Source organism: Megalobrama amblycephala, linkage group LG17 (assembly GCF_018812025.1).
Source record: "Megalobrama amblycephala isolate DHTTF-2021 linkage group LG17, ASM1881202v1, whole genome shotgun sequence".
Lineage (NCBI taxonomy): Eukaryota > Metazoa > Chordata > Actinopteri > Cypriniformes > Xenocyprididae > Megalobrama > Megalobrama amblycephala.
In genome coordinates, this window is record NC_063060.1 from 23,546,908 (window position 1) to 23,573,504 (window position 26,597).

The 26,597-nt window shown below is 37.1% G+C and overlaps 1 protein-coding gene across 1 annotated transcript; it reads left to right on the forward strand.

Moving 5' to 3' along the window:
• The first annotated feature begins 361 nt into the window (after nt 1–361).
• On the forward strand, nt 362–25,997 carry scp2a (sterol carrier protein 2a). The gene is made up of 16 exons (XM_048163213.1): nt 362–515; nt 1,392–1,446; nt 1,534–1,605; nt 1,741–1,872; nt 2,533–2,597; nt 2,680–2,806; nt 2,913–2,976; nt 3,115–3,201; nt 4,307–4,457; nt 5,317–5,464; nt 5,563–5,670; nt 12,594–12,747; nt 17,067–17,163; nt 17,557–17,686; nt 18,502–18,581; nt 25,287–25,997. Exons 1-16 carry the CDS (start codon nt 465–467, stop codon nt 25,380–25,382), a joined length of 1,617 nt encoding a protein of 538 aa, XP_048019170.1. The 5' UTR covers nt 362–464; the 3' UTR covers nt 25,383–25,997.
• Nucleotides 25,998–26,597: the final 600 nt, after the last annotated feature.

A 26,597-nucleotide genomic window follows, 5' to 3' on the forward strand; every position in this document is an offset into this window, starting at 1 on the left:
CCGTTTGGGCTCCATTGAAGTCCACTATATGGAGAAAAATCTTTTTTTCAACAAAAACTTTAATTTCTTTTCGACTGAAGAAAGAAAGACATGAACATCTTGGATGACATGGGGGTGAGTAAATTATCAGGAAATATTAATTAGAAAGTGAACTAATCCTTTAAACCTGCCTGCTAAACCAGCTATGACCAGACTGGAAGACCAGCTAAGACTAGTCAGCCATCTTAGGCTGGTTTTAGGTATTTTAATAGCAGGGTAATGTTGCCATATATGATTACATTGATGTGTCTTTTTTACCTGCTACTTACTGTGGTAAATATCGAGTTGAGTGGTCACTGAGGATAGAGCGCCATCTGTATGTCATTGGCTGTACGGCACCCAGTGGTTGGTGTGTTTATAATCAGCTGCTGTTAGTTGCATGCTGTAGTAAAGTCCAGTTGAGCTCTCACAACACAAACCTGAAGATGGCTGCAGCAAGAAACAGGGTTTTTGTTATCGGGGTGGGAATGACAAAGGTAAACACATCTGTTTGGCCTTATATTAGCGTTCTGTTATTGTCTGGTTTGCTATTGTAAAGGCAACTATAATGCAACCTAGCTTGCTCATACTGTACTGATTATCATACTGTGGTAAAGTTACGGGCAAATCCTGTAGGAGTTTTATATATAAAAAGTATTAAGATATTCCGTGTCTTTTGTTTTCGCTGAATGTCATATATTTTACTAAACTATTACAGCTAGCATGATGTTTGGTTAGTAGCTGCACAGTAACTAGCCTTATTGCAAAAGGCAGATTACATGTGTGGAGGTTTGGTGCTCCGAATAAAGTGTTTTATCTCCATTAAAAATCAGATATGCAAAGTTTCTTTTCACTCTGCGTGTGACTCTGATCTTTGTCGAATAACTGTAGCTCTGCACACTGTCCTTTAGACTTTCACTGAAACGCAAAGATATGAGGATAATCTGCAAATATGACCCTGAATTAAGTGTGTCATAGGTTACTGTGCACAATGACAATGAACGTGGTTTACGCAATCTGAAAGCTTCAACAACGTTACATTGCAGTTGTAGTAACATTTAAAAGAATAAATATGATTATTATTGCGGCCCCTAGTGACCTGGAAGTATGAATTCAGTTCAGTTCAGTTCAACTTTTTAAATTAAATCAACCGCAACTATTTTTATGATGCATTACATCCCTTCATAAATAATATTATAATATAATAATAATATAATACAATACGTTTTTAATGGTGTTATTTTATTTTTACATGTCCCAATAAATATAAACCTAAATGTCCAGAATATGTACTATTAAAATTGCCGGCCACATTTTAAACTACATAGTTAAACATTGTCATAATTCAATGATACTTTTGTCCTGTTTTTCAGTTTGAAAAGCCTGGTGCGAGAGACATCGATTACCCAGACATGGCCAAAGAAGCAGGTGCAGTTGATGAACCCCGTTCAAATATTTAGCGCCTACTGTAGAAATATGAATGTTTTGTTCTTGAATCTTTTTGTTGTGGCACAGGCGAGAGAGCTCTGACTGATGCTGGAATCAAGTACACTGACGTCCAGCAAGCATGTGTAGGCTACGTGTATGGTACGTTATTATTGTCAGTAATTATGGATATTGTATATTTTATAACTCGTCACGTGGTTTTAATGCCTTATACATTGACTTATATTTTGTCTGATATCAGTGTTGGGTTTATGTGGGTTTTCTGTATTCTTCCAGGTGACTCGACATGTGGCCAAAGGGCTATCTATCACAGTCTGGGTCTGTCAGGGATCCCAATAATTAATGTCAACAATAACTGCTCTACCGGCTCCACAGCTCTGTTTATGGCCCGTCAGCTCGTTCAGGGAGGTGAGGTGTTCACAATAGTGCCTATACTGTACTATAGTACTGTAAGAGTTCAGTAAAGATTGTACTATACATGAAATTTTATGATTGACTATGTCAATTTTGATAGCACTCAAATGGTTGACATTAAATGTACAATATTATTGAATAGTTTTTTTTTTTTGAAAGTTTGTAGTTTAGTGTTTTTGAAAAAGTATTCTGCTCAACAAAGCTGCATTTATATGATCAAAAATACATTAAAAACTGTAATATTGTGAAATATTATTACAATTTAAAAGAACTATTTTCCATGTTCATATATTTGAAAATGTAATTTATTCCTGTGATGCAGAGCTGAATTTTCAGCATTATTACTCCAGTATTCAGTGTCACATGATCCTTCATAAATCTTTGTATTTTACTGATTTTCTGATTTTTCATGTTGAAAACGTAATATTTTTCTGGAAATCGTGATACATTTTCAATTAATCGAAAAGTCCAAAAGAACAGCATTTATTTGAAATAGAAATTTTCTGTAACATTATAAATGTCTTTATTTTGATCAATTTAATGCATCCTTGCTGAATAAAAGCATGAATTGCTTTCGAAAAACTCACTGACCCCAAACTTTTGCACAGTAGTGTATATGCAGTATATATAATACAAAAAAAATCTTGCACTCAGGTTTGGCTGATTGTGTTCTTTCCTTGGGCTTTGAGAAGATGGAACGAGGTTCACTGTCCTCAAAGGTATGGGTACAGCTCACAGCTCTTATAATGCCAGTGATGAAGCAAATCGGTCTGTGTCTCATATCATCTCACGGGTTTACAGTACGTGGACAGAACCAACCCTATGGACAAGCACATGGAGGTGATGATCAACCGTTATGGGATGGCGGCAGCACCAGCTGCACCTCAGATGTTCGGCAACGCTGGTAGAGAACACATGGAGAAGTACGGTAAGATCTTAGTAAAAGAGATGAGTGAGTGGTATATGGGCTTTGGATTGATCCAGGCAACTGCAGTCTGGTTCCTTTTGTAAGAGAAACTGTCTGTCATCTCTAGGCACAAAACCGGAGCATTTTGCCAAAATTGCTTGGAAGAACCACAAGCATTCCACCAATAATCCGTAAGTTTTATCTACAGTTTGTTATAAAAGAAACGCCTCTGTTTATTTCTGCACAAAAGAATTCCTTGCCTTATCACAGATAACAGAAGACGTTTTCAGTGTTTGATTCTTTTTCTTCTCCTCCACATTCACTCTCAGATACTCTCAGTTTCGGGATGAATATAGTCTGGAGCAGGTCATTAACTCCAGGAAGGTCTTTGAGTTTCTCACACTCTTGCAGTGTTGGTAAGTTGAGAGCCGTGGAGAATGAAGTTGTTGCCATAGAATATCCACAGAAGCATGGCGATAATCAGTATTCAAAGTTCAGTACGAGTTAACCTCATTAGACAGTGCTTCTAGCATTTTACTGGTTACCACAAAAATTATTTCCACTGTTCCTCTTTTTCTTTGAAAAAAGCAAAAATATGCTTAACAGTGAAGAACTTCAATAAAAAGTGAATCCATAAATGTTAAAATACATACTGTGTGTTTATTGATGGTTATTGAAGGTATAAAATTCATGGTTTAATGAAAGTTTGGTCTTTCTTACTGTTCAGTGACAGTCATATAATTTGAGTGGCTCATGGGAGATGTGGTGGCTCTTAAAATTGAGTCGAAATTTCATTTGGTTTTGCATTTGGCATTTTGACAAAGAAAAGAGGTAAATGCTTTTTTAAAATACAATTTAAAATAATGTATTAAAGGGTTAGTTCACCCAAAAATGAAATTTCTGTCATTAGTTACTCACCCTCATCCCAAACCCGTAAGATATTTTTGATGAAATCCGAGAGGTTTTTTTTATCCCATAGAAAGCAACATAATTTCCATCATTCAAGGTCCAGAAAGGTATTAATGACATTGTTAAATTAGTCAACATGACCACAGTGGTTCAAACTAGATGTTATGAAGTGACGAGAAAACTTTTTGTGCGCAAAAACATAACAAAAATAATGACTTCATTTAAAAATTTCTTCTCTGCTCTGTCTGTCTAAATGCAGTTGACGCATTGAATGCAGTTTCTGTGTTTACGTCCGAACGGCAGCTGTTCCTTATCCATTTCATTAATGTCACTCCTCCATACAATTTGACCTTTTTTGTGGTAATCCATATTATGCCACAAATGCTGTTGGTTGAGCTTAATATATACTGAACCCAGTTAAATATTCCTTTAAACGATTGTTCTGGGTTTTTGACATGCTGGTAAATCCTTTTTAATGGCACTCATTATTCTGGCTCACTAATGTTATTATTTTACAAGTCAAAGAAATTATTTTTATTGTATTACTATATAACTTGTTACATATGTTACATACAGAAGCAGACTTTTATATTTTGTCTTATTTTCCTGTAGCCCGACATCAGATGGCGCAGGAGCTGCAGTGCTGGCCAGTGAGAAGTTTGTGAGGAGGAACGGATTGGAGAAAAAGGCTGTAGAGATCATTGCTCAGGAAATGGTCACAGACCTCAGCACTACCTTTGAGGAAAACAGCTGTATGAAAATGGTAAGAGTAGCTGACACTGCTATCTTGTTCAGCAGCACTCAGCCTGCAAAACATAGAACTAAAGCTTCACTAATAAAACTTCAAAAGTTATGACTTTTAAGGTTTTCCTTAAAGGGATATAGTCTACCCCACATAACAATGAAAATTCAGTCTTCATGTATTCACCTTTATATCAGTCCAAACCTGTATGACTGTGAACACAAAAGAAGATATTCTGAAGATTGTTGGTAACCAAACAGTTTCGCTTCAATGTCGAATGGGAGTCAATGGGAACTGAAACTGTTTGGTTACCAACATTCTTCAAAATATCTTCTTTTGTGTTCAGCATTAGAAAGAAAATAATATAGGTTTGGAACAACTTGAGGGTGAGTAAATGATTAGTGAATTTTTGTTTTGGGTAAACTATCACTTTAAAATGCCTTAGGGCTAGATTTACTAACAGCTTGCACCAGCACAAACCCTCTTTTGGCATTAAAATTGATTTACTAAAGACACAGTGCAAAATTAGCTCTCAAAAGGTGTGGACTGAGTTGTTTTTGTGGCTGATCGTATTGCATTTGCATTTGTAAGAGTTTCCCTTTCAGACGCAAAATTTATGGTCGGAGAGTATTTAAATGAATCACGTAACGCGATTTACTAATGTTTGCGCTAGTCAATTTACTGGTATTTGTGCCATTATTTAACACTCAAAAAAGCTTGTCTTAATCCATTTTTCGATATGGCTGCAATTGTTGGATGAAAGCCTTGTTTTTCCTTCCAGGTGGGCGTTCCAATATGGGTGTGACATCATGTGAAAACTATGAATTCTCTTATCTCTAATGTAATGTTTTTTTTGTTTTTTTTACTCTGTCCACTATAGGTTGGCTATGATATGACCCACCTTGCAGCTAAGAAGTGCTTTGAGACTGCTGGTCTGAAGGCGTCAGATGTTAACGTCATCGAGCTGCATGACTGCTTTTCTGCCAATGAGCTCATCACCTATGAAGCTCTGGGACTGTGTCCAGAGGGTGAGATGGACAGCTTCACAAGCACACTTTTCTATTTTTAAAAACAGAAGTTTAGATTAGCAGCATTTTGACGAGATGATCTGTTTTCTAATTTGTAGGTAAAGCTGGTGAGCTGATTGATCGGGGTGATAATACATATGGTGGCAAATGGGTGATAAACCCCAGTGGAGGACTCATCTCAAAAGGACACCCACTTGGAGCTACAGGTACAGTTTAACAAACACACCTGATGGCAGATCTGGGTGCATTAAAGGAATAGTTCACCCTAAAATGTACAATTTGTCATCATTTACTCGCCATCATGTCACTCCAGATCTGTTTGACTTAAATTCTGCTGTGAAACACAAAAGGAGAAGTTTAGCACAGTGTTCATGCTGCTGTTTTCTAGAAGCAGACAATGACCAGTGGCTGTATGTGTATATATATATATATATATATATATATATATATATATATATATATATATATGTATATGTGTGTATATACATGCTGTTATTATAGAATACCAGTCAAAAGTTTGGAAACATTACTATTTTTAATGTTTTTGAACACAGTCTCTTATGCTCATTAAGGCTGTATTTATTTCATAATAAATACAGAAAAAAAACAATAATATTGTGAAATATTATTACAAATTAAAATTATGGTTTTCTATTTTAATATTCTTTAAAATATCATTTATTTCTGTGATGCAAAGCTGAATTGTCAGCATCATTACTCCAGTCTTCAGTGTCACATGATCCTTCAGAAATCATTGTAATATGCTGATTTATTATCAATGTTGGAAACAGTTGTGCTGCTTAATATTATTTTATAACCTGTGATACTTTTTCAGGATTCTTTGATGAATAAAAAGTTAAAAAAATATCAGCATTTATTTAAAATAGAAATCTTTTGTAACAATATACTCTATACCGTTCAAAAGTTTGGGGTCAGTATTTTTTTTTTTTTTTTTTTTTTTTTGAAAGAAATTAATACTTTTATTCAGCACGGATGTGTTAAATTGATAAAAAAGTGAGAGTAAAGATTTATATTGTTAGAAAAGATTTATAATTTGAATAAATGCTGTTCTTTTTAACATTTTATTCATCAGTGAATCCTGAAAAAAGTATCACAGGTTCCAAAAAAATATTAAGCAGCACAACTGTTTTCAACATTGATAATTTCTGAGTATCAAATCAGCACATTAGAATGATTTCTGAAGGATCATGTGACATCAAAGACTGGAGTAATGATGCTGAAAATTCAGCTTTGCATCACAGAAATAAATTATATTTTAAAGAATATTAAAATAGAAAACCATAATTTTAATTTGTAATAATATTTCACAATATTATTGTTTTTTCTGTATTTATTATGAAATAAATGCAACCTTAATGAGCATAAGAGACTTCGTTCAAAAACATTAAAAATAGTAATGTTTCCAAACTTTTGACTGGTAGTGTGTGTGTGTGTGTGTGTGTATATATATATATATATATATATATATATATATATATATATATATATATATATATATATATATATTATTATTATTATTATTATTATTATTATTATATGTAATTATATACATCTTCAGAAGATATATGATATATATAGATATATAGATATTTTTGGACAAACACACCAAAATTGAAGCCATTACTCACTAAAATTATTTTGTATAATTTCAGAAATCTTGAAAAAGAAAATCATTTTGATGACACTTTTGTGGTGCTTCTGTATCTTTTCTGGTAGTGATGCATTGACCAAAACACTGATGTTTAATTGGTGCTTCTCCAGTGATGCATTTTTGACTGTGTCAGTGTCTGTTTGTGCACATAATGTGGATAAGCTACAGCAGACATGTCAGTTGTGATAGCTAGGGCTGTCACTATGGTCTCATTTGTTAACATTAAAAAGTAAAAAATTAACTTCGGTCCATTGTTATGTTCTGGAGCTTGACAGTGTCCATCTCTAATGTCCACCAGCAGAGGGAGTCACGTCTCTTAACTAGTGAATCAACACTAGATTCAAGCTGTGCGTCACTGCTGCTGCTGGTTTGAGTTACTCCTATGCCCTGTTTACACCTGGTATTAACATGCGGTTTGGTCAGTCGGATCACAATTATACAAGGGAGACACAAGGGAGACACATACTCATTTACCGTCCGTTCATCCATCCACCACACTGAACAGCAGATAGATAGTGCTGGTGGAGAAGGTTAAAGGGTTAGTTCACCCAAAAATGAAAATTATGTCATTAATGACTCACCCTCATGTCGTTCCAAACCCGTAAGACCTCCGCTTATCTTCGGAACACAGTTTAAGATATTTTAGATTTAGTCCGAGAGCTTTCTGTCCCTCCATTGAAAATGTATGTACGGTATACTGTCCATGTCCAGAAAGGTAATAAAAACGTTATCAAAGTAGTCCATGTGACATCAGTGGGTTAGTTAGAAGTTTTTGAAGCATCTAAAATACATTTTGGTCCAAAAATAACAAAAACTACGACTTTATTCAGCGTTGTCTTCTCTTCCGGGTCTGTTGTATATATCCGCTTTCACACAGTGACGCTGCTTCTTCTTCTTCTACGGCGGTTGGCATCCAGCTTATTGGTGCATTACCGCCCCCTTCTGCTCCGGACAGTGACGCGATTAGGACATCCGCGACATGCACACCTACGCACCATTTTAAAAAATATAGCAATACCAAAATACAAACAATGTAGAATAGCTTTAATACATCATGTGTCTCCTTCAGACTGTAAACAAAGCTCTGGCGCACTAGATAACACGTCATCAGCGTCACTGTCCGGAGCAGAAGGGGGCGGTAGTGCACCAATAAGCTGGATGCCAACCACCGTAGAAGAAGAAGAAGCAGCGTCACTGTGGATATACACAGATGCGGAAGAGAAGACAATGCTGAATAAAGTTGTAGTTTTTGTTATTTTTGGATCAAAATGTATTTTCGATGCTTCAACAAATTCTAACTAACCCACTGATGTCACATGGACTACTTAGATGATGTTTTTATTACCTTTCTGGACATGGACAGTATACCATACATACACTTTCAATGGAGGGACAGAAAGCTCTCGGACTAAATCTAAAATATCTTAAACTGTGTTCCGAAGATGAACGGAGGTCTTACGGGTTTGGAACGACATGAGGGTGAGTCATTAATGACATAATTTTCATTTTGGGTGAACTAACCCTTTAAACTCTCTTCATAATTTGTAATGGCCTCCAATCAAGGGTCTGATCTACCAAGGGTGACAACTGCCAACCTAAGAAAAATAATTGCCAGAATTAACTTAGTACTAAATATAAATGTAAGCAGTGTTTCCTGTACTGCTTTTCAGCAAAAGTGTACCACTAAATAATTCTAAGAAAACACATCTTTCTATAGGTTGTCCTTGCAGGCTGCACTCGCATGCAGCAGCCTAGTGTAGCCAGTGTAGACCAATTCACAAACAAATTGACTTTTTCCATTTGTTTGTGAATCTAAAAATTACCCGGCTAATTCAGAGGCCCTCTGAGAAATCTAACCCCATCCGGATAGGATATGTCTGGGATTGCGTATTGTATGGCAAGCAGATTCTCCACCTGCCTGCTCCACTTGCGTCATGGATAATGGACCTTTTTGCCATCCAATAAAAAAAAAGTAAAAAAATTAAATCAATAAGAAAATCCCGATCAGTAGATGATTACTTTGTGGTAATGCAACTGTTTCACATATTCATGGAAACGGATGTGAGTGTCAGGCAATAAATCCACAGGAACTATGCAATTAGGGCTGGGCGATATATCGCATGCGATTCTCACGCGCATTTCGTCAGTAAAGCCGGTTCCCTGATTACCGCTAAATCGCCATCACCTGCTTTCAAATGGAGCGCCATTTAACAGACAGAGCCGTAGTTCACTGATAAGCCACGCAATATCACGTTCATATCGCAGATGAATCGCCTTCGATAATGAACGCGATATTTGCGTGGCTTATCAGTGAACTACGGCTCTGTCTGTTAAATGGCGCTTCATTTGAAAGCAGGTGATGGCGATTTAGCGGTAATCAGGGAACCGGCTTTACTGACGAAATGCGCGTGAGAATCGCATGCGATATATCGCCCAGCCCTATATGCAATAGATGCTTGCTTTGGCGTTGCCACCCCTCATAATACTAATGCCACCCCTTTCCACACTATAAATGATTTTATAATTTCTAGATCTGCCCCTGGTCCAGTCATTTGACAGTTTTTCCTGATCCTCTCGACCCTCATCATCTCTTCTATGAGAAGTTGGGAGTCACAGGTTTGCACTGGCTGACTGAAAAGGTCTTATTCTAAGTCCCTTATCCTGTTGGGGATAATGAGCAAAAGTGCAAGCAGTTTAGCCCAACAGGATAAAATGCTCAGCCTGAGCGTTAACACACAAATCATGGCCGAGGGATTAAGGTGTATGTGTCAAGTCACTGGCCGTCCATGGCTGCGGGAGCTCATCAATTCGCTGCGGGGGGTCTTGACCTAACTGTGTAGTGTGAGATCATAAAGTTTAGAAGGTGCTGCACCCTAGTAAAAATTTATATATTTAAAATATTTTTATTTCATACTAAATATATTTTAAATCTTATTTACTGACATATCGCTTTAGACTTACTGATATAAAAATTCTAATTAAAATTTATGTTGAGTACTACTTGTGCACAATAATGAACATTTCTTAATATTAAACCTAAAATGTGTGTTCATGTCACTATTGATAAGGATTGTATGAACTTTAAATAAAATATGTATTTAAATACTAGATATTTAAAGTGTACCCAAAGTATACTTGCAATAGTTCCATCTTACACAATCAAATATACTTTATCTTTAGTTGATTTTTATCTTTTAGAAGATAAGTATATCTTTAGTTGGACCTCAGCACCACTTCCGTACAATTGCAAGGTATTTTTATGAAGTACATAATATGTAAATGTATTTGTAGTATACTCATATATAAATATAAATATATTTTAGTATATTTATTTTACATTTTAGTACTATTATTCGATTTTAAATGTTCCTAATTTTGTTTTGGAGGTCTTCTATTAGAGTTTTATATGTGTCCAAGGTCAAAAAACCCTTTTAATTTTCTCATAATACAGTCAAACCAAAAATTATTCAGACATTTTTGATAGATTTTTACTAGTGGGTGCAGGACACTAGTTCATTTATGTAAGTGAGGATAGCAAAATAAAGTAAACTGTGACATATTATACCCAAAAATTCTTCATACAGTGGACTACCAGTAAAACTGATTAAAATTTGGAACCAAAAATTACTTAGACACTTTGACCTGACCATGTTTTGCTTGAGTGTTATCTGACATAATTAAGATTATTTTTTGACACAGTTTAACTCTGAGATCTTGTCATATTTTATTACTTTTAAATTATAGTGAATAAACTGTAATAATGAATGAAATGTTCAAGGTGTCTGAATACATTTTGGTTTTACTGTATATATTGCACATCACCTCATTTCTGAAAGAAGGTCCATTTTGTTATGATTGGTTGACCACTTACAGCTCACATCATAAACGAAATGGCCATTACCATATCTGAAAGTAGACGCTCTTCACGATCAGCCAATGAAGACCACAGGCTGTCATTATGCAAATTTGTATTCAAGAAGTAACACTGGAATTGCTGACCCTAACTCATTTCAGTTTAGAATTGTTTTTTTTCTTTTAGGAGACAATAACTTTACTTGTAATGCACATTGACCTTTAAAACTTCAGACCTTTTACATTCACAAAGAGCAATATTACACACTACATGAAAGTAAAAAAAAAAAAGCATTATAGTGGCACTTTTAAGTAATGACTTAACATAAAAATTTGTGATTTTAGTTAATGAAAAATGATTAGACTAATATAATAACATTAACTGGTTAAAAAAAAACCATCACTCTGCAACAATAGATCTTAGTCAGGGAAGCAGCATAGTTAATTTTTGTCAGGAATGAAAACGGGGCTGCTAGAAATACAGTGTTTTCAATAGATTGTACTGTTTTTAACAAAATGCCAATTGTTCAGCTGATGAGACATTTTTCCAAAGTATTTCCAGTAGACAAAAACTCCATAAAAAGGTCTGGAAATTGAGTTTTTGAAATGACGTGCGATCTAGGACCTTGCATGCCATTATAAAAACATCTGTCCCTGTCATCTGTTTTATACATGTAAAATTCATTATGGTGTCACCCTAAGATCCGTGAAAATGTTTTTTATATATTTTACATTCTGCAACATATTTTACAGTTTTTGTTTTTATTGCTTAACCATTTCTAATCCCTGGTTTTAGGCCACTGCATGTAAAGAATCTTATAGTTACAGCATCTTTTACATGTAACTATAATGTTATATGTGTAATGAAGGGTCAGTGGAGAGTGGATCCATTTGCAGCTTTATTAAAAATACAGTACAATAACAGGGTAAAGACAGTACTGTGGTCGGGGACAGGCAAAGGGTCTAGGCGGGCAGCAATGATCAGAGTCGGGTCACAGGCAATGGTCGTGGCAGGCGGCAAGCAAACAGAGTTCAGAGTCCAGGCAATAATCAGGGCAGGCGGCAACAGATCAAACAGGGTATAAACAGTCCAAGAAATAACAGAAAATCAGTCCACGGGAAAAACGCTCAGAAATGATCCCTCGGCAAATCAAGACTTCGCGAGGTATGGACGTGTGAGCGTCTCTTAAATAGTCAGTGTGTGATATGGTGCAGGTGTATGTGTAATCAGTCCCAGGAATGAGGGCCTATGGGAAATGAAGTCCGAATGACAACAGTCAATATTCAGGGGACGGCTCCCTCCAGTGGTCCGGAGGATGAGTCGAGGGAGCCTCATTCATGACAGTATGCCTCAGTAAGATGACAGTTTTTTCAATTAAACGTATTTATTACATTTTTATTTATTAGATTTTGTTTTGGACAAAGACCTTCAGGAAAGTACCTGGTACACTTTATGCCATTTCTACAGGGTTTAAAAAAAAAAAAAAAATTATTTGAGGACAGAAAATGAACAGGTCACAGAATAAAGAAGCAGTGAAGGCAGATGGCTGTGACATTCAGAGCAAGTGTATAGTGGATGAACTCTGGCCTGTTTTCATGGCTCAGGTCTGGCTCAGTGTGCAGAGCTGTGCTGGCAGCTGAGGGGGGAGGCGGGGCCTCGGCAGGTCCCCGGGGCAAAGGTCGCCCTGCAGCACAACATTGGTCTTGGTGGAGCGGTGGTGGTCACTCTCTACAGGATGGGTTTCCCTCAAGAAACAAGGTATGTTTAAAGCTAATACGTCTTTTACCAAGCATTGAGTACCTGGCCCAGCCAGCTCACCTCTTTTACAGTTTTTTTAAGCTATATGATCCATATATTAAAAATGTTTTTTTTCTAATTACTTTCCAAAATCCCAAATATTTGTATTTATTGACTACTGTTCAGAAGTTTGGGGTTGGTAAGATTTTTATATGTTTTTAAAAGAAGTCTCAAGGCTGCATTTATTTGATCAAAAATATGGTAGTGTACATCTTTGGTTTATACATAGCTTTGGTTTACTTACTTAATATCAGTGTTTGTTGAAGTTTTATCATGTATTCATGGCCTTTAGTTCTAAAAAAATTAAACAGTTCAGTTAGCTTTTGAAGTTCTAGTCTTGCACGATTCAGCTCTGTTACATGTTTGTTTAAGCATACAGAAGGTGGGTACAAAATCCAAAGTACAAAAGATTATATTTCTCCTACATGTAGGAGATATAGTACATAAGATTCTATATGAGTACATATGTGAAATTGTAAGTTATTAGAATATTCAAGAAATGATTTTTTCTTTTGTTTCTCCATGTAGTACACTTTGTCATGGGCGCAGGAGACATTTTCAAAGTGAGGGGGACCAAACTGCATTCCGGGTGGTGGGTGGGGGGTTGTTGCGCTTTCCCATGGACTTTCGGCGCTCATGGGCAAAAGAGTTTCTCTGAAAGGCTCGCGCGAGACTGAACGGAACGCGGGAAATGAAGTATACCCGGGCCTTAACCGCTCTAAATTGTAATGGACTGGAGCTCACGTTCACATCGGGAACACGGGAGCACCGCGAACCGACCGCAAAAGGCACTTTCACGATCAAAGTGCACGCCACTGATAAGCATTGTAAATGCAGTATTACAGTATACACACCAATGAAACGCACAGATCTCCTCTCGTGCGTCCTCCACTGGATGAGGCAATATCACTTTCGTTTCTATTTCAGATATCTCTTTTATAGATGCCATCAATGTTTTTGCCTTTCAAGATGTAATTACCAAAATCAAAACAGTCCATAAACTATAAATCCTCACGAAAACTTCAGTCAAGCCAGCTCGCGCGTCAACCTGAGAGATCAGCCTCCTTACCTTAAAGCAGTGGTCTCAAACTGCCGGCCCGCGGGCCATTTACGGCCCGCCCTCCCCCTCTACCCGGCCCGCAACTGATCTCAAAAATAAAACATAATCCGGCCCGCCCTCCCCCTCTACCTGGCCCGCAACTGATCTCAAAAATAAAACATAATCCGGCCCGCTAAATTATTATGATTATTCTCTAGTTACTACCTGTCTGATATGCAAAGAAAAAGTCGCCGTTCTAAGGGGCATTCACATATCGCGTCACATAAGCGGCCGCGCCTCATTCTCCTTCTTTCCAATGCGCTTTCGCTCCAGTGGCGTCTGTCGTTGCTATACAACAGGGGTCATCAACTATATTTGTCCAAGGGCCAGAATTTTTCTCTGCAGACACTGTAAGGGCCAGATACTCGTAATATAAAATAAAATTCGAATTGTATCCTAATATGTTATTATTTGATATACTTATTCTAATTCCAAATGTATTTTATTTTTTACATATTACCTGTACTGAAGCAAGCCACCAGGGGGCGATAGCGATATTTTAGGCTTCATATTTGTGAGGCTGTCAAGCTGTCCATCACTGTCACGCAATTGTGCGCTAATCCCAGGCAAGGAAAATTTTGACATTTGTGAAAAAATGAGCACGTGAAACAATAAAAGATGTTCAATGAGAGCAACGCGTTTATCGTCATTCTTGACTGAAGGCAGGCTATGGCACAAGCTACTTTTCAGAAGGGTTTTTTTTTTTTCGTTAGATTTAAAAATAAATAAATATGGAACGGACCCGAATATTCAAATATTCGTTCGGTGGGTTGGTATTCGATTTGAAAATTTGACATTCGAATATTTTTTTATTTTTATTTTTTGCACACCTGGGATCCCCCGCGAAACGATTCTCATTCCCCCTTGAATAAGGCCGGCGACACACTGGCTGCGTGAGCGTCTCAGCTGCGTGGCGTGTCTGTTTTTATTTCGGCTCCCATATTTAACAGGTTGGAGTTTGCACACTGAGACACGCGTCTCAGGCGCGCTCGAGCCACGCGGAAAACGCGTGCATGCTAGAAATAGAACCGACGCGTGTTCCAGCAACGGGAGTGTTCAGAACAGCGGAGTTTGTATGGACCGAAGTGCATGTCTGAGCTTGTGTTTTGTTGCTTTGACACTGTGGAAAATACAATAATAGAAACAAAATGTATTAGCATTTTACCCGTTATTATCAATCTAAATTAATCTTGTTTTTAATTTAACTTAATTTCGTTTTTCTTTATTTAAATTTCATTTTTCTTTATTTAAATTTCGTTTTTTCTTTATTTAAATTTCGTTTTTGTTTATATAAATTTCGTTTTTTCTTTATTTAAATTTCGTTTTTTCTTTATTTAAATTTCGTTTTTCTTTATTTAAATCTACCCTTACTGTGCCAATTTGTTAGTCAGAAAAATATTAGACTACCTTAAAAGTATTGCTTAATTTAACAGACCTGTGTGTGTGCGTTTTATATCACTAGTGCAGTGTCCGTTCTCGGAGCATAAGCCCTGCCTGCATGAGGTGCGCCGCTTCCCGCTCGCGCTGTTCTGACTGTAGTTTACTAAAAGTTTATTAATTCTGAATGTGTCGCGTCTCGCGTGTCCATCAATATTGCACCAAATGCGACACTGCACTGCCTTGTGAAGTCGATTGGATGAACGGTTCTCGAAATAATAAAACGGACATACAGACACAGATTCCTGCCTTTATTAGAAAGAAAAATACGTTCATTACTACCGAAGCTTCGAAGCTCAAAAAATGGTATTCGGACCAGCCCTAAACTTTTTTCCTCTTACAAGGCTATTCCTGAATTCAGTATTATTCTGGGGGCCGGATGGAAATCTCTGGCGGGCCGGATTTGGCCCGCGGGCCGCCAGTTGACGTTGCATGCTATACAACCATGAGCCGCGCTCTCAACCGCGTCGCTTCTATTATGAGCGCGCTTGCCTAAATTACAGTAAAAGCACTCGACTTTAAGTCACGAGCGTTGATTTAAACCACCGAAACGCGTCCGATGCAACCATTAAACGTTACCGATGCTCAAACAGCATCTTGGACAAATGTGTCTCAGCTGTGTGAGCACAATCACTGCCACGTGTCTGTCAAGAAACAGATGAGTGTTCAAATGTATTCAGGGATTGTATTTGTTCAGTTCAGTGTTGTTCAGTGCAGGATTTTAATGTTATTTAAGCTAACATAAAGTAAGGGAAAATACTTCCACTAAATGTTAAAAACTAATAAAGTATGTAACAATGAGAGATTTTTATTTTTTGGCAAAATAAGTTTGAGATATATATATATATATATACAGTTTTTTGTTTATTTCTGACCCCTCCATGCCACAAGTGTTGCTGGTTTTGTTCCTAAATTACTTTCTTTTTTTTTTTTTTTTTTATTCCATGCACCTTGTTGGATGTGAGAAGTTGCACCAGACTATTGCAATTAATAGTATTATATTAGTATGTTAGTAGTATTATATTAGTAATAGTATTATATAATTATATTACACTCTGTAACAATGAGAGAGACACTGCTGTTTACATTTAGTATGGTAAATAAAATATTTGTAGTATAGGTATACAAATATTTTAGTAGGCCTAATGAAATTTGAAGTAAATGAGAAATAATGCAAAGGAAAGTAAATTTTCTGAAATGTTGCGCTTTCTTGCGCTTGAATGTTAATATGGCCCTCCTATGAGGTGTCAATCACAGAAACGGCCCCCCGCCAATTTGAGTTTGAGACCCCTGCCTTAAAGTGTCAAATTTCTCGGTTTCTGAATGGACGGTTTGGCTTGATTGACAAACGCTAACGTTCGGGCATGATTTATATACCATCAACCTGTCCTAAAACGTTAGCACACTTCGATCGATGATGGTTTGTAGATCGTGCGACAAAACAGCTGATTATTTACGAACGGATCGCTTACAGAAACGTGAAAATGGTCTCATCTGAAAGAAAATATCCTAAGCTAAAAGATGATATATGACTAATTGAAGCAGCCCTTATCAAAAGTGCAGGGGTCGACTTCTATCTTTTCAAAACTGCGGGGGTCCTGACCCCCCTGTCCCCCGTGCCAACGGCGCCCCTGCACTTTGTTAAATGCTGGAGTTCTTTTACATACATTAAAACTAGACCTTTGGCCTATATATATACATATATACAGCAGCATTGGTGAACTTGTGAACTAAACTTTCTCAGCTCTAGGATCGCTGCAGTGCCCACCAGCGCATCCACTGACTTCCAAGGCTTCAAAGTTCACACTGTCTTTAAGGAGATCGAGAAGAAGCTACAGGAGGTAATTCAGGAATGAAGCTGCCTCTCACCAATTATATCATGCAAATAAGTCTCTGCCTCTGTACATTGACAGTGGGATTTGTTCATGTCTTTGTGTCTTTATTATGCCCAAAAAATAGACAAGAATGAACAATGCCTTGTGGCTCATTTCCTGGAAAGAGTAATATTCCTGGAGGATGTCTAAATCTTAAATGTTTTTTTTTTTTTAAATTAAGTCAGCATGATTGTAAATCTTCACTGCTAGTATTGTAGAAATAATGTGTGTAAGATGTTATTTAGCTTGATTCATGAATTCTTTTTTAACATCCAATTTCTGACATTCTCTCTATTAAAGCAAATTGAAAAAAATCTAATTTGCTACAGAATTATTAAATTATGTAATTATTTCTAACAGGAGGGCGAGGCATTTGTAAAGAAAATTGGAGGTGTTTTCGCCTTCAAAGTGAAGGATGGTCCAGGTGGAAATGAAGCATTATGGGTTGTGGATGTAAAAAATGGCAAAGGCTCGGTGACCAATGATGAAGGTGTGTTCAGATTTTTTGTCCACCTCAATGTGTATTGTTGTACTATGAAAAAATGTATTTTATTTATTAAAAAATAAAACTACTTGGTGAAAGCATAATATTTTAAATTTGAATAAAAACTAAATGTTTAAAAGTTTGGGGTCAGTAAGATTTTTTTTATTTAGCAAGGATGGATTATCAAAAGTGACAATTAAGGCATTTATAATGTTACAAAAGATTTCTATATAAAAAAATAAATGCTGTCCCCCCCCCCCCCCCCCAACTTTCTATTCATCAAAGAATCACGTCATGTATCACAGTTTCCACAAAAATAACTGTTTTCAACATTGATAATAAGAAATGTTCATCATATCAATGTTCAGAAAATCAGCATATTAGAGTTATTTCTGAAGGATCATGTGACAATGAAGACTATAAGACTATAAAGTAATGGTGCTGAAAATTCAGCTTTGATCACAGGAATAAATTACATTTGATTACATATATTAAAATATAAAAGAGTTATTTTAGATTATAATAATATTTCACAATATTACTGTTTTTATGGTATTTTTGATCAAATAAATTCTTTCACAAACATTCAAAAATCTTACCGACCCCAAACCTTTAAATGGGCTAGACAGTCTTAGTTGGGACATGCAAATTGGCTGATATTCTAATGAAAACAACAGAACAAATGAATATATATATATTTTTTTACATAGACTTTTGCATTACACACCAAACAGTCATTTGATAGACTGAACAATAAATAAATTGTCTCCAAGAGCACTATTTTACAAACAGTCTGATGATTCTGTTTACTTCCCACACAGGTAAGAAGGCCGACTGCACCATCTCTATGGCCGACTCGGATCTGCTTGAATTAATGATGGGGCAAATGAATCCACAAACGGTATGTTTCGATGATGGTTTATTCTTAATGGTCTGGTGATATCTTGTGCTTTTTTCATAGAGAAAAAGAACATTTAAGCTGTTCTGATATGCTGATGTGTGGTCAGTTGGTCTGTGTAGTCTGAGGGCTAAATAAGGTTTGTGAGTGTCTTGGGACAGAGCCAGCATTTCCAGGATTAGTTCCTCTTAAACCTTGTCCCAAGGCCTACAGACACACTGACCATTTGTCTGACCTACTAATTTAGCCTTCTCAATGCAAGTATCTTACAAATTACGGACAACACAACATTTATAGACTGTTACATCAATATTGGCTCCAGTTTTTTTTTTTTTTTTATCCCTCAATTTACATCTAAATGATCTGTCTGTTTTTTGGCCTAGTGGATAATAAAAGAGCAGAATTAATCCCATAGACTTACATTGAAGGATGGACCCGAACCATATCTAGAGATCAGAATATCATATCTTGGGGGTGTTTTTTAATACAAAGTACTAACAACCACTTATTAATTAACAACTGAGGTTGTGTATTGATTTAGATTTCCTTATTCAATTATATTCATATTCACAAGCTCTCGATTCAATTTTATTCAGATTCATTTGGTTATAATGTCCATTTTTCTTCCATATGAAAGACTGTAAATAATAGTTAAAAAGAGTCATTTTACACCGATCACACTTTGTTTTTTGATTTCTTCAAAAGAACCGGTTTGATTTTTTTAAAAATCGAATTGCTATTTACACTTGGTGTAAATAGCATCTATTGCTATTTTTTTTTATCTAAGATGGTGGTGCATTTACATCACAAAGCTCAGCATCTCACCAGGTTTTGCAAATGGACCCTTTTCACAGACGGCGCGTTTTAACTGTCATCAGTATCGTAAAATCTTGCACAGTTCTTTCATTTTTTCATTTTCATTTAAAAAAAAAATGTATGTACATTTATAACACTATACTTTAGTATTGTATTACCTTTTCATCAAATTACAAATATAACGAGTTAACACTGCTGTGAGGGTGTTTCTTATACAGCAGCTGTGGGAGTGATGGTGAAGTTGACATCTTTCTCCCTTCTGACTGCCGTTATCAATCTCTCTCTATTTTTTTCCTCATTTTGAAATTTGTCAAAAAACTGCTATTGAGTTTTTCTTTTGCTGTTTGAGAAAATGGGGACACTAAAAATATATTTAATGTATTCTCTCATTCACCACCATAGAATTTTACCCAACTATGACGACTTCCGCTTCGAGAAACCCGGACATGTGAAAAGGGTCTATTGTTTACTATTCTACTAGTTATTTTAAGCTCAGTTGTTCGTCGCAACTCTGCATTAACTTCCTACAGCCGCCACATACTATTGGACACACTATGCACACTATAACCCACATCGCCCAGTGCTACCAAGCATCTTCCTTACTCTGGATCACTCAACAAATGTTTATGGACTGCAACGTTATGGTTTTCACAGAAACCTGGCTCAATAGCACCATTCCAAATAGCGCGATTGAGCTAGATGGGCGCGTTGTTTACAGAGCTGACAGAACGGCTGTGGACACAGGTAAAAGCAAAGGTGGGGGTGTTTGCATCTATGTAAACAGATCTTGGTGCACTGATGCTGTTATCACTAAATCCCACTCTTCTGCTGATATTGAATACATCTTTATCAAGTGTAGACCCTTTTACTTGCCCCGTGAATTTTCATCTGCCATAATCGCTGCAGTGTATAAACCCTCGGATGCAAATGCTAAACTGGCTATAAAATAACTCTCTTCCACTGTCAGTAACCTGAAAACAACTTGCCTGGAAAATCCAGCCTCACCACTGTACCAGCGGATGAGTCTGGTCGGCCATTGAATCAATTCGATTTCTAGGGCGGAGCAAATCCGAGCAAACAGGAAGCGGAGTAAACCAATCAGAGAAGGGCGGATATGACGTTAGCAAAGCGACAAGAGAGTCAACAGCGAAAAGTAAATAATTAATGTGGTTTTGGTCATTTAAAACTGAATTCACGGCTGAATAGAACAAACTCTCGGGTCTCCCGTGCGCAATCTTTGTTGATATTGAAGGGACTTTCACCGCACTAGAGTGACGCTGTTTGCGTCACCGAAATAAACGAATCTGATTGCACGGTACGGTTTGGAGTTGACTCGAATCACGACGGAGGACGGACTGACCAGACTGATATATCTTGTAGAAGATATATCAGTCTGGCCTTGCCAGGCAAGCAAACAACACATCCAGATGGAGCTTTTATCATTGCTGGTGATTTCAATCATGCCAACTTGAGAACAGTTTTTCCTCAAAGTTCATCAAAACGTTTTTTTGCTCTGCAAGAGGAGACAACACTCTTGATCATGTCTACACAAACATTTCTGATGCCTATAAAGCAACTCCCCTCCCCCATGTTGGACAATCTGATCACCTTTCCCTGTTCCTGCTACCCAAATACACCCCCATCATCAAACATGTGAAACCTACCACAAAGACTGTTAAAATTTGGCTGGATGGAGCAGATTCATCACTACAGCATGAATTCCAGAACACAGACTGGAATGCATTTGCTTCTCAGGCCACACTGGACTCTCACATGGACATTAATACCTACACCAGTTCAGTTCTGGAACATATCAACAGATGTGTTGACAGGGTAACAACCCAAAAACTAATTAAAATATACCCAAATTAGAAACCCTGGATGAATAAGGAAGTCTGACTCCTGCTGAAGGCACGCATCGCTGCTTTTGGATCTGGTGACCGTGAAGCCTACAGTCTATCCAGGGCCAATCTGAAGAGGGGCACTCAAGCAGCCAAATATAACTACAAACTGAGTATCAAGGACAGGTTTAAAAACAACGACCCTTGACGCGTGTGGACAGGCATCCATGCCCTCACAGACTATAAACCAGCAAACAGCACCCCCTCGACCAGCAGCGCCACACTCCCAGATGTACTGAACAATTTCTATGCTCGCTTTGATCATGGAAACATAGCATCACCCATCAAAGCTGTGCTCACACCTGAAGACCCACCGCTCACTTTTTCCATCAGTGATGTGCGTTCCACCTTGAGTAAGGTAAACGCACATAAAGCTGCCAGTCCTGATGGCATACCTGGCCGTGTGCTTAGGGCCTGTGCAGATCAGCTGGCTGAGGTCTTCACAGACATTTTCAATCTCTCCTTGGCCCAGGCCATTGTCCCCACCTGCTTCAAAACAGCCACCATTGTACCAGTACCAAAACATGCTGCTGAAGTAGCCCTCAATGACTTCCGCCCTGTTGCTCTTACTCCCATAATCGCAAAGTGTTTTGAGAGGCTGGTCCTCTCCCACCTGAAACCATGCTTGCACCCAACACTGGACCCATATCAGTTTGCCTACAAACCCAACAGGAAAACTGAGGATGCCATTGCCTCAGCTCTCCACTCTGCCCTGACTCACTTGGACAGTAACAACATGCAATTCATTGATTTCAGTTCCATCTTTAATACTGTGATACCATCAAAACTGATCTCCAAGCTCAGTGATCTTGGTATCAGCCCCTCCCTCTGCAACTGACCCTGGACTTTCTCACCAACAGACCACAGTCTGTTAGGATCAGTGACCACACCTCCTCCATCTTCATCTTAAACGCTGGTGTGCCACAGGGCTGTGTGCTGAGCCCAAACCTCTACTCCCTTTTCACCCACGACTGCACACCTGTGCATGGCTGTAACTCCATAATCAAGATGACACCACGGTAGTTGGCCTGATCAGCGGTGAAGATGAGAGACGGCCTACAGGGACGAGGTTCAGCACCTAGCAGTGTGGTGTGCCAACGATAACCTCGCACTCAACACCCAGAAGACCAAAGAGCTGATTGTTGACTACCGGCGAACTAGGAAGGACCATGCACTCACTCCCATCTACAGTGATGGAGCTGAAGTGGAATGTGTGACTAGTTTCAAGTATCTCATTGAATAATGCACCTTCTGTGTTATACTGTACTTGTTCATTTGCACCTTATGTTATACTTAGAGTTATATGCATTGAGCTGGTCTCTGCTTTCTATCTCACTACTTGCACTATGTACAATAATGTATATACAGTGCCCTCCACAAATATTAGCACTCTTAGTAAATATGAGCAAAGGAGGCTGTGAAGATAAATCTGCATTGTTTATCCTTTTGATCTAAATCTAACCTTTCATTGAAGGAAAACAATTGAAAGTGGGGGGAAACTCACATTATGAAAAAAAAAAAAAATGTTTTTCTCTAATACACATTGGCCACAATTATTGGCACCCCTAGAAATTCTTATGAGTAAAATATCTCTGAAGTATATTCCCATTCATATTTACATTTTGTAGTACACCAGGGTGACTAGGAGCATGAAATTGTCCAGCCATGAATTCCTGTTCCACAAAGGCCAAATTCCCTTAATCATTCATCACAATGAGTAAAACCAAAGAATATAGTTCTGATGTGCAGCAGAAGATTGTTGAGCTTCACAAAATAGAAAGTGGCTGTAAGAAAATAGCTAAAGCATTGAAAATCCCCATTTCCACTATCAGGGCAATAATTAAGAAGTTCCAATCAACTAAAGATGTTACAAATCTGACTGGAAGAGGACGCGTGTCTAAATCATCCTAATGTGCAGTGAGGAGGAAAGTTTGAGTGGCCAAAGACTCTCCAAGGATCACAGCTGGAGAATTGCAGAGATTAGTTGAGCTTTGAGTATCAGAAAGCCTAAAAAATGATCAAACAGCACCTACATTACCACAAGTTGTTCGGAAGGGTTTCAAGACAAATCCTCTGCTCTCATCCAGAAACAATCTCCAGCATATTCAGTTGTCAGACATGACTGGAACTTCAAATGGGACCAACTTCTATGGCCAGATGAAACTAAAAAAAGAGCTTTTTGGCAGCAAACTCACCAGAAGAGTTTGGTGCACACATGGATAAAAAGTACCCCATGCCCACGGTTAAATATACTGCTGGATCTTTAATATTGAGAGCCTGTTTTTCTGCTGGAGGTCCTGAACATCTTGTTCAGATACATGGCTTCATGGATTCTATGAAATACCAACAGATAAAAACCAAAACCTGACTGCTTCTGCTAAAACAAACATCAAAACCAACACAAAAATGAGCACAAAATGAAGCTTCTGCCATGGCCATCTCAGTTCCCTGACCTGAACAATCTAGAAAATGAGTGGAGTGAACTGAAGAGAAGAAGCACTAACATGGAGCTGGGAAACTGAAGGATCTGGAGAGATTCTGTATGAAGGAATGATCTCTGATCTCTTGTCAGATGTTCTCCAAACTCATCAGGCATTATAGGTGAAGACTTAGAGCTGTTATCTTGGCAAAAGGAGGTTGCAAAAAGTATTGAATAAAAGGTGCCCCCCCCCATTTCAATTCTTTTCCTTCAATAAAAGGTTAGAATTTTGTGAATTTTTTGAATGAAAGATCAAAAGGATAAAAAAGCAGATTTATTTTCACAGCCGCCTTTGCTCATATTTACCAAGGGTGCCAATATTAGTGGAGGGCACTGTATACATATATATTACATATATTATTTATATTTATTTATATAAACTGTATTGCACTTCTGGTTAGATGCTAACTGCATTTCATTGGCTCTGTACTTGTTCTCTGCTTAACGACAATAAAGTTGAATCAAATCTAAAAAAAAAAAAAAAAAAATAGCTGCTGCCAAAAGATTAACATGGAGTCACTTTGACCTGGCTTTAGCTATCATGACATGCATACACAGTATTATACTGCAGATTTATCTAAGCAATTTCATGTTGCATGTCCAACCATCTCTTTGACTTAATCGTACACATTAAAATGCATCCTGACACAGAATGTTGACATCAGGGTGGCACTGGAAATCTTTTACACAATTCCAAATTAGGATAATCTAACACTCACATGAGTCAGAGCTTGAAAAATAGATCTTTTCATAAGTCCTTTGAAATGTTTTACCCCTGTAATTCACACCCATCTGTGTTGACTCAACCAATGCTGCATCAGGCATCAGATGGTTTGGCAGAAGCTTCATCTAAAAATTAGCCATTCATTTTACAGTAATCCTCCATAAAGGAAATAATTTTCAGTTTAATCTAGAAAAGCTGAACCATTTAGGTCTTAAATCCATCATGCTCATGACATGTAGAAATGGTCAAATGTAGAAAGTCACATGAAACATTGGGGGAGCAGTGATAAAATACTTTTTTATTATAATGAAAATATAATAATAATAATATATTAAAATATTTTCATAAATATTTATATACATTGTATAGAAATGAAACATTATTGTAAAGTTTTACCCTTTTTAAAATAATGTCTATAGTTTTTTTTAGGTAACTTTGCAACTACATGTCTACTAGCAGTCATTAGACTATTAGTAGACTGTCTGCTTAACATCTGCTAACACTTTATTTTGATGCTCCCCCAGCAGACATTCTACTAACTACAAGTAACTTTGCAACTACGTCAACTTATTCTTCTAACCCGAACCCTAACACCTTACCCTAACCTAACAGTCTACTAATACTGTAATGAGAGTTTGTTGACAGGTTACTAATAGATAGTAGAATGTCTATAATGGACCATCGAAATAACGTTTATTTCAAGTAATGAAAATGTTTTTTGTTGTTTTTTTTAATGGTTTTAGATTTAGTTATGTATAATAACCCTAATCTTGTACTCTTATTTAAAGGCATTTTTCCAAGGAAAACTAAAGATAACTGGAAATATGGGAATGGCCATGAAACTTCAAAACCTTCAGCTGACAACTGGAAAAGCCAAACTGTGAAATCACATCTCTTGACGAACAGGAAAATGGGACAAATCCATCCAAATGTGTTGTGTGGAGAGATGGTAGAATAGTTAATCAGTTTCTAAAGATAATGTTTGAATGAAGAAATACTGATAATATTGCTGTTGTAGATCATAATAATATTAACCTTTGGCAACCACAAGAGTGTTAAAAGTACAAATCAAGTAAAACTAACAAGAGCTGTCATTTTTCCTCAGGAAAGATATCACAAAAAGTCACAGTAAACTGACCTCAAATCAGCATTGTTTAGTTGCGATTAGTTAATCACAACTTGAATCTTGCAGATGAACGCTGAGACCTCTTTTTTTCCTGAATTTTATAGCGTCACTGGCTTTATAATGTGCATATAGACTAATATCAGTTATTGGAATTCTACAAAGACTTACTTGGGACCTTCATATCTACTTTGTAGTGTCAACTAAATACAATTAAAATACAAGTAGAGAGAAACAGACCTTGATACTGAAATTCTCATTGAATCTTCAAAGGGGTGTTGGGTATATTATCATTTTTAAAGCATTTTGTATAATTGTATATTAATCAAGTTTGTAAAAAGACACATTTCTAATAAATATTCAATTTACTTCAAAACATGCTGTCATTTTCCTAAAATGTTTATAATGTAATAAAATACAGGTCCATATACGTCGACTATTATATGCTGCATTGACCGAGTAACAGCTTTGCATTGACACTTGCCACAACTAAAAAATGACCATTTTCTTTCATCGAGGTCATTCTTGAATGGCAAGCAGAGTTCATTTGTTTGCAAGTGCATTTTATTTTCCATAAGCTGAAGAAGATTCATTACGCACCTGCTGAACCTTCATCTCGAAACATTTTGAACTGCTTGCCTAAAACTGTGACTGCTTATGGATTCATCCTTCATCTTCAACTTACGCAAACTGCATAAGATGTGGGCTACTGTTCGCATGTTTTCTATATTACATTCTTGACTGCATCAGTTTCAGTCTGATAAGAATCTACCCTTCCTACTCAATGAAACTCTCATTAGCCAGCTGCACTGACAGTAACTTTGAAATTAACCACATCTTCAAAGTATGTGGACGGCAATATGGCAGAATAATTTATTCTGTTCTTAAACCAGAGTAAAGTGGATTAGTAAAGCTCATCAGTAGAACGAACACAGTCAGAGTCTCGGAGCATGAAAATCTCCATGGTAGAACAAGA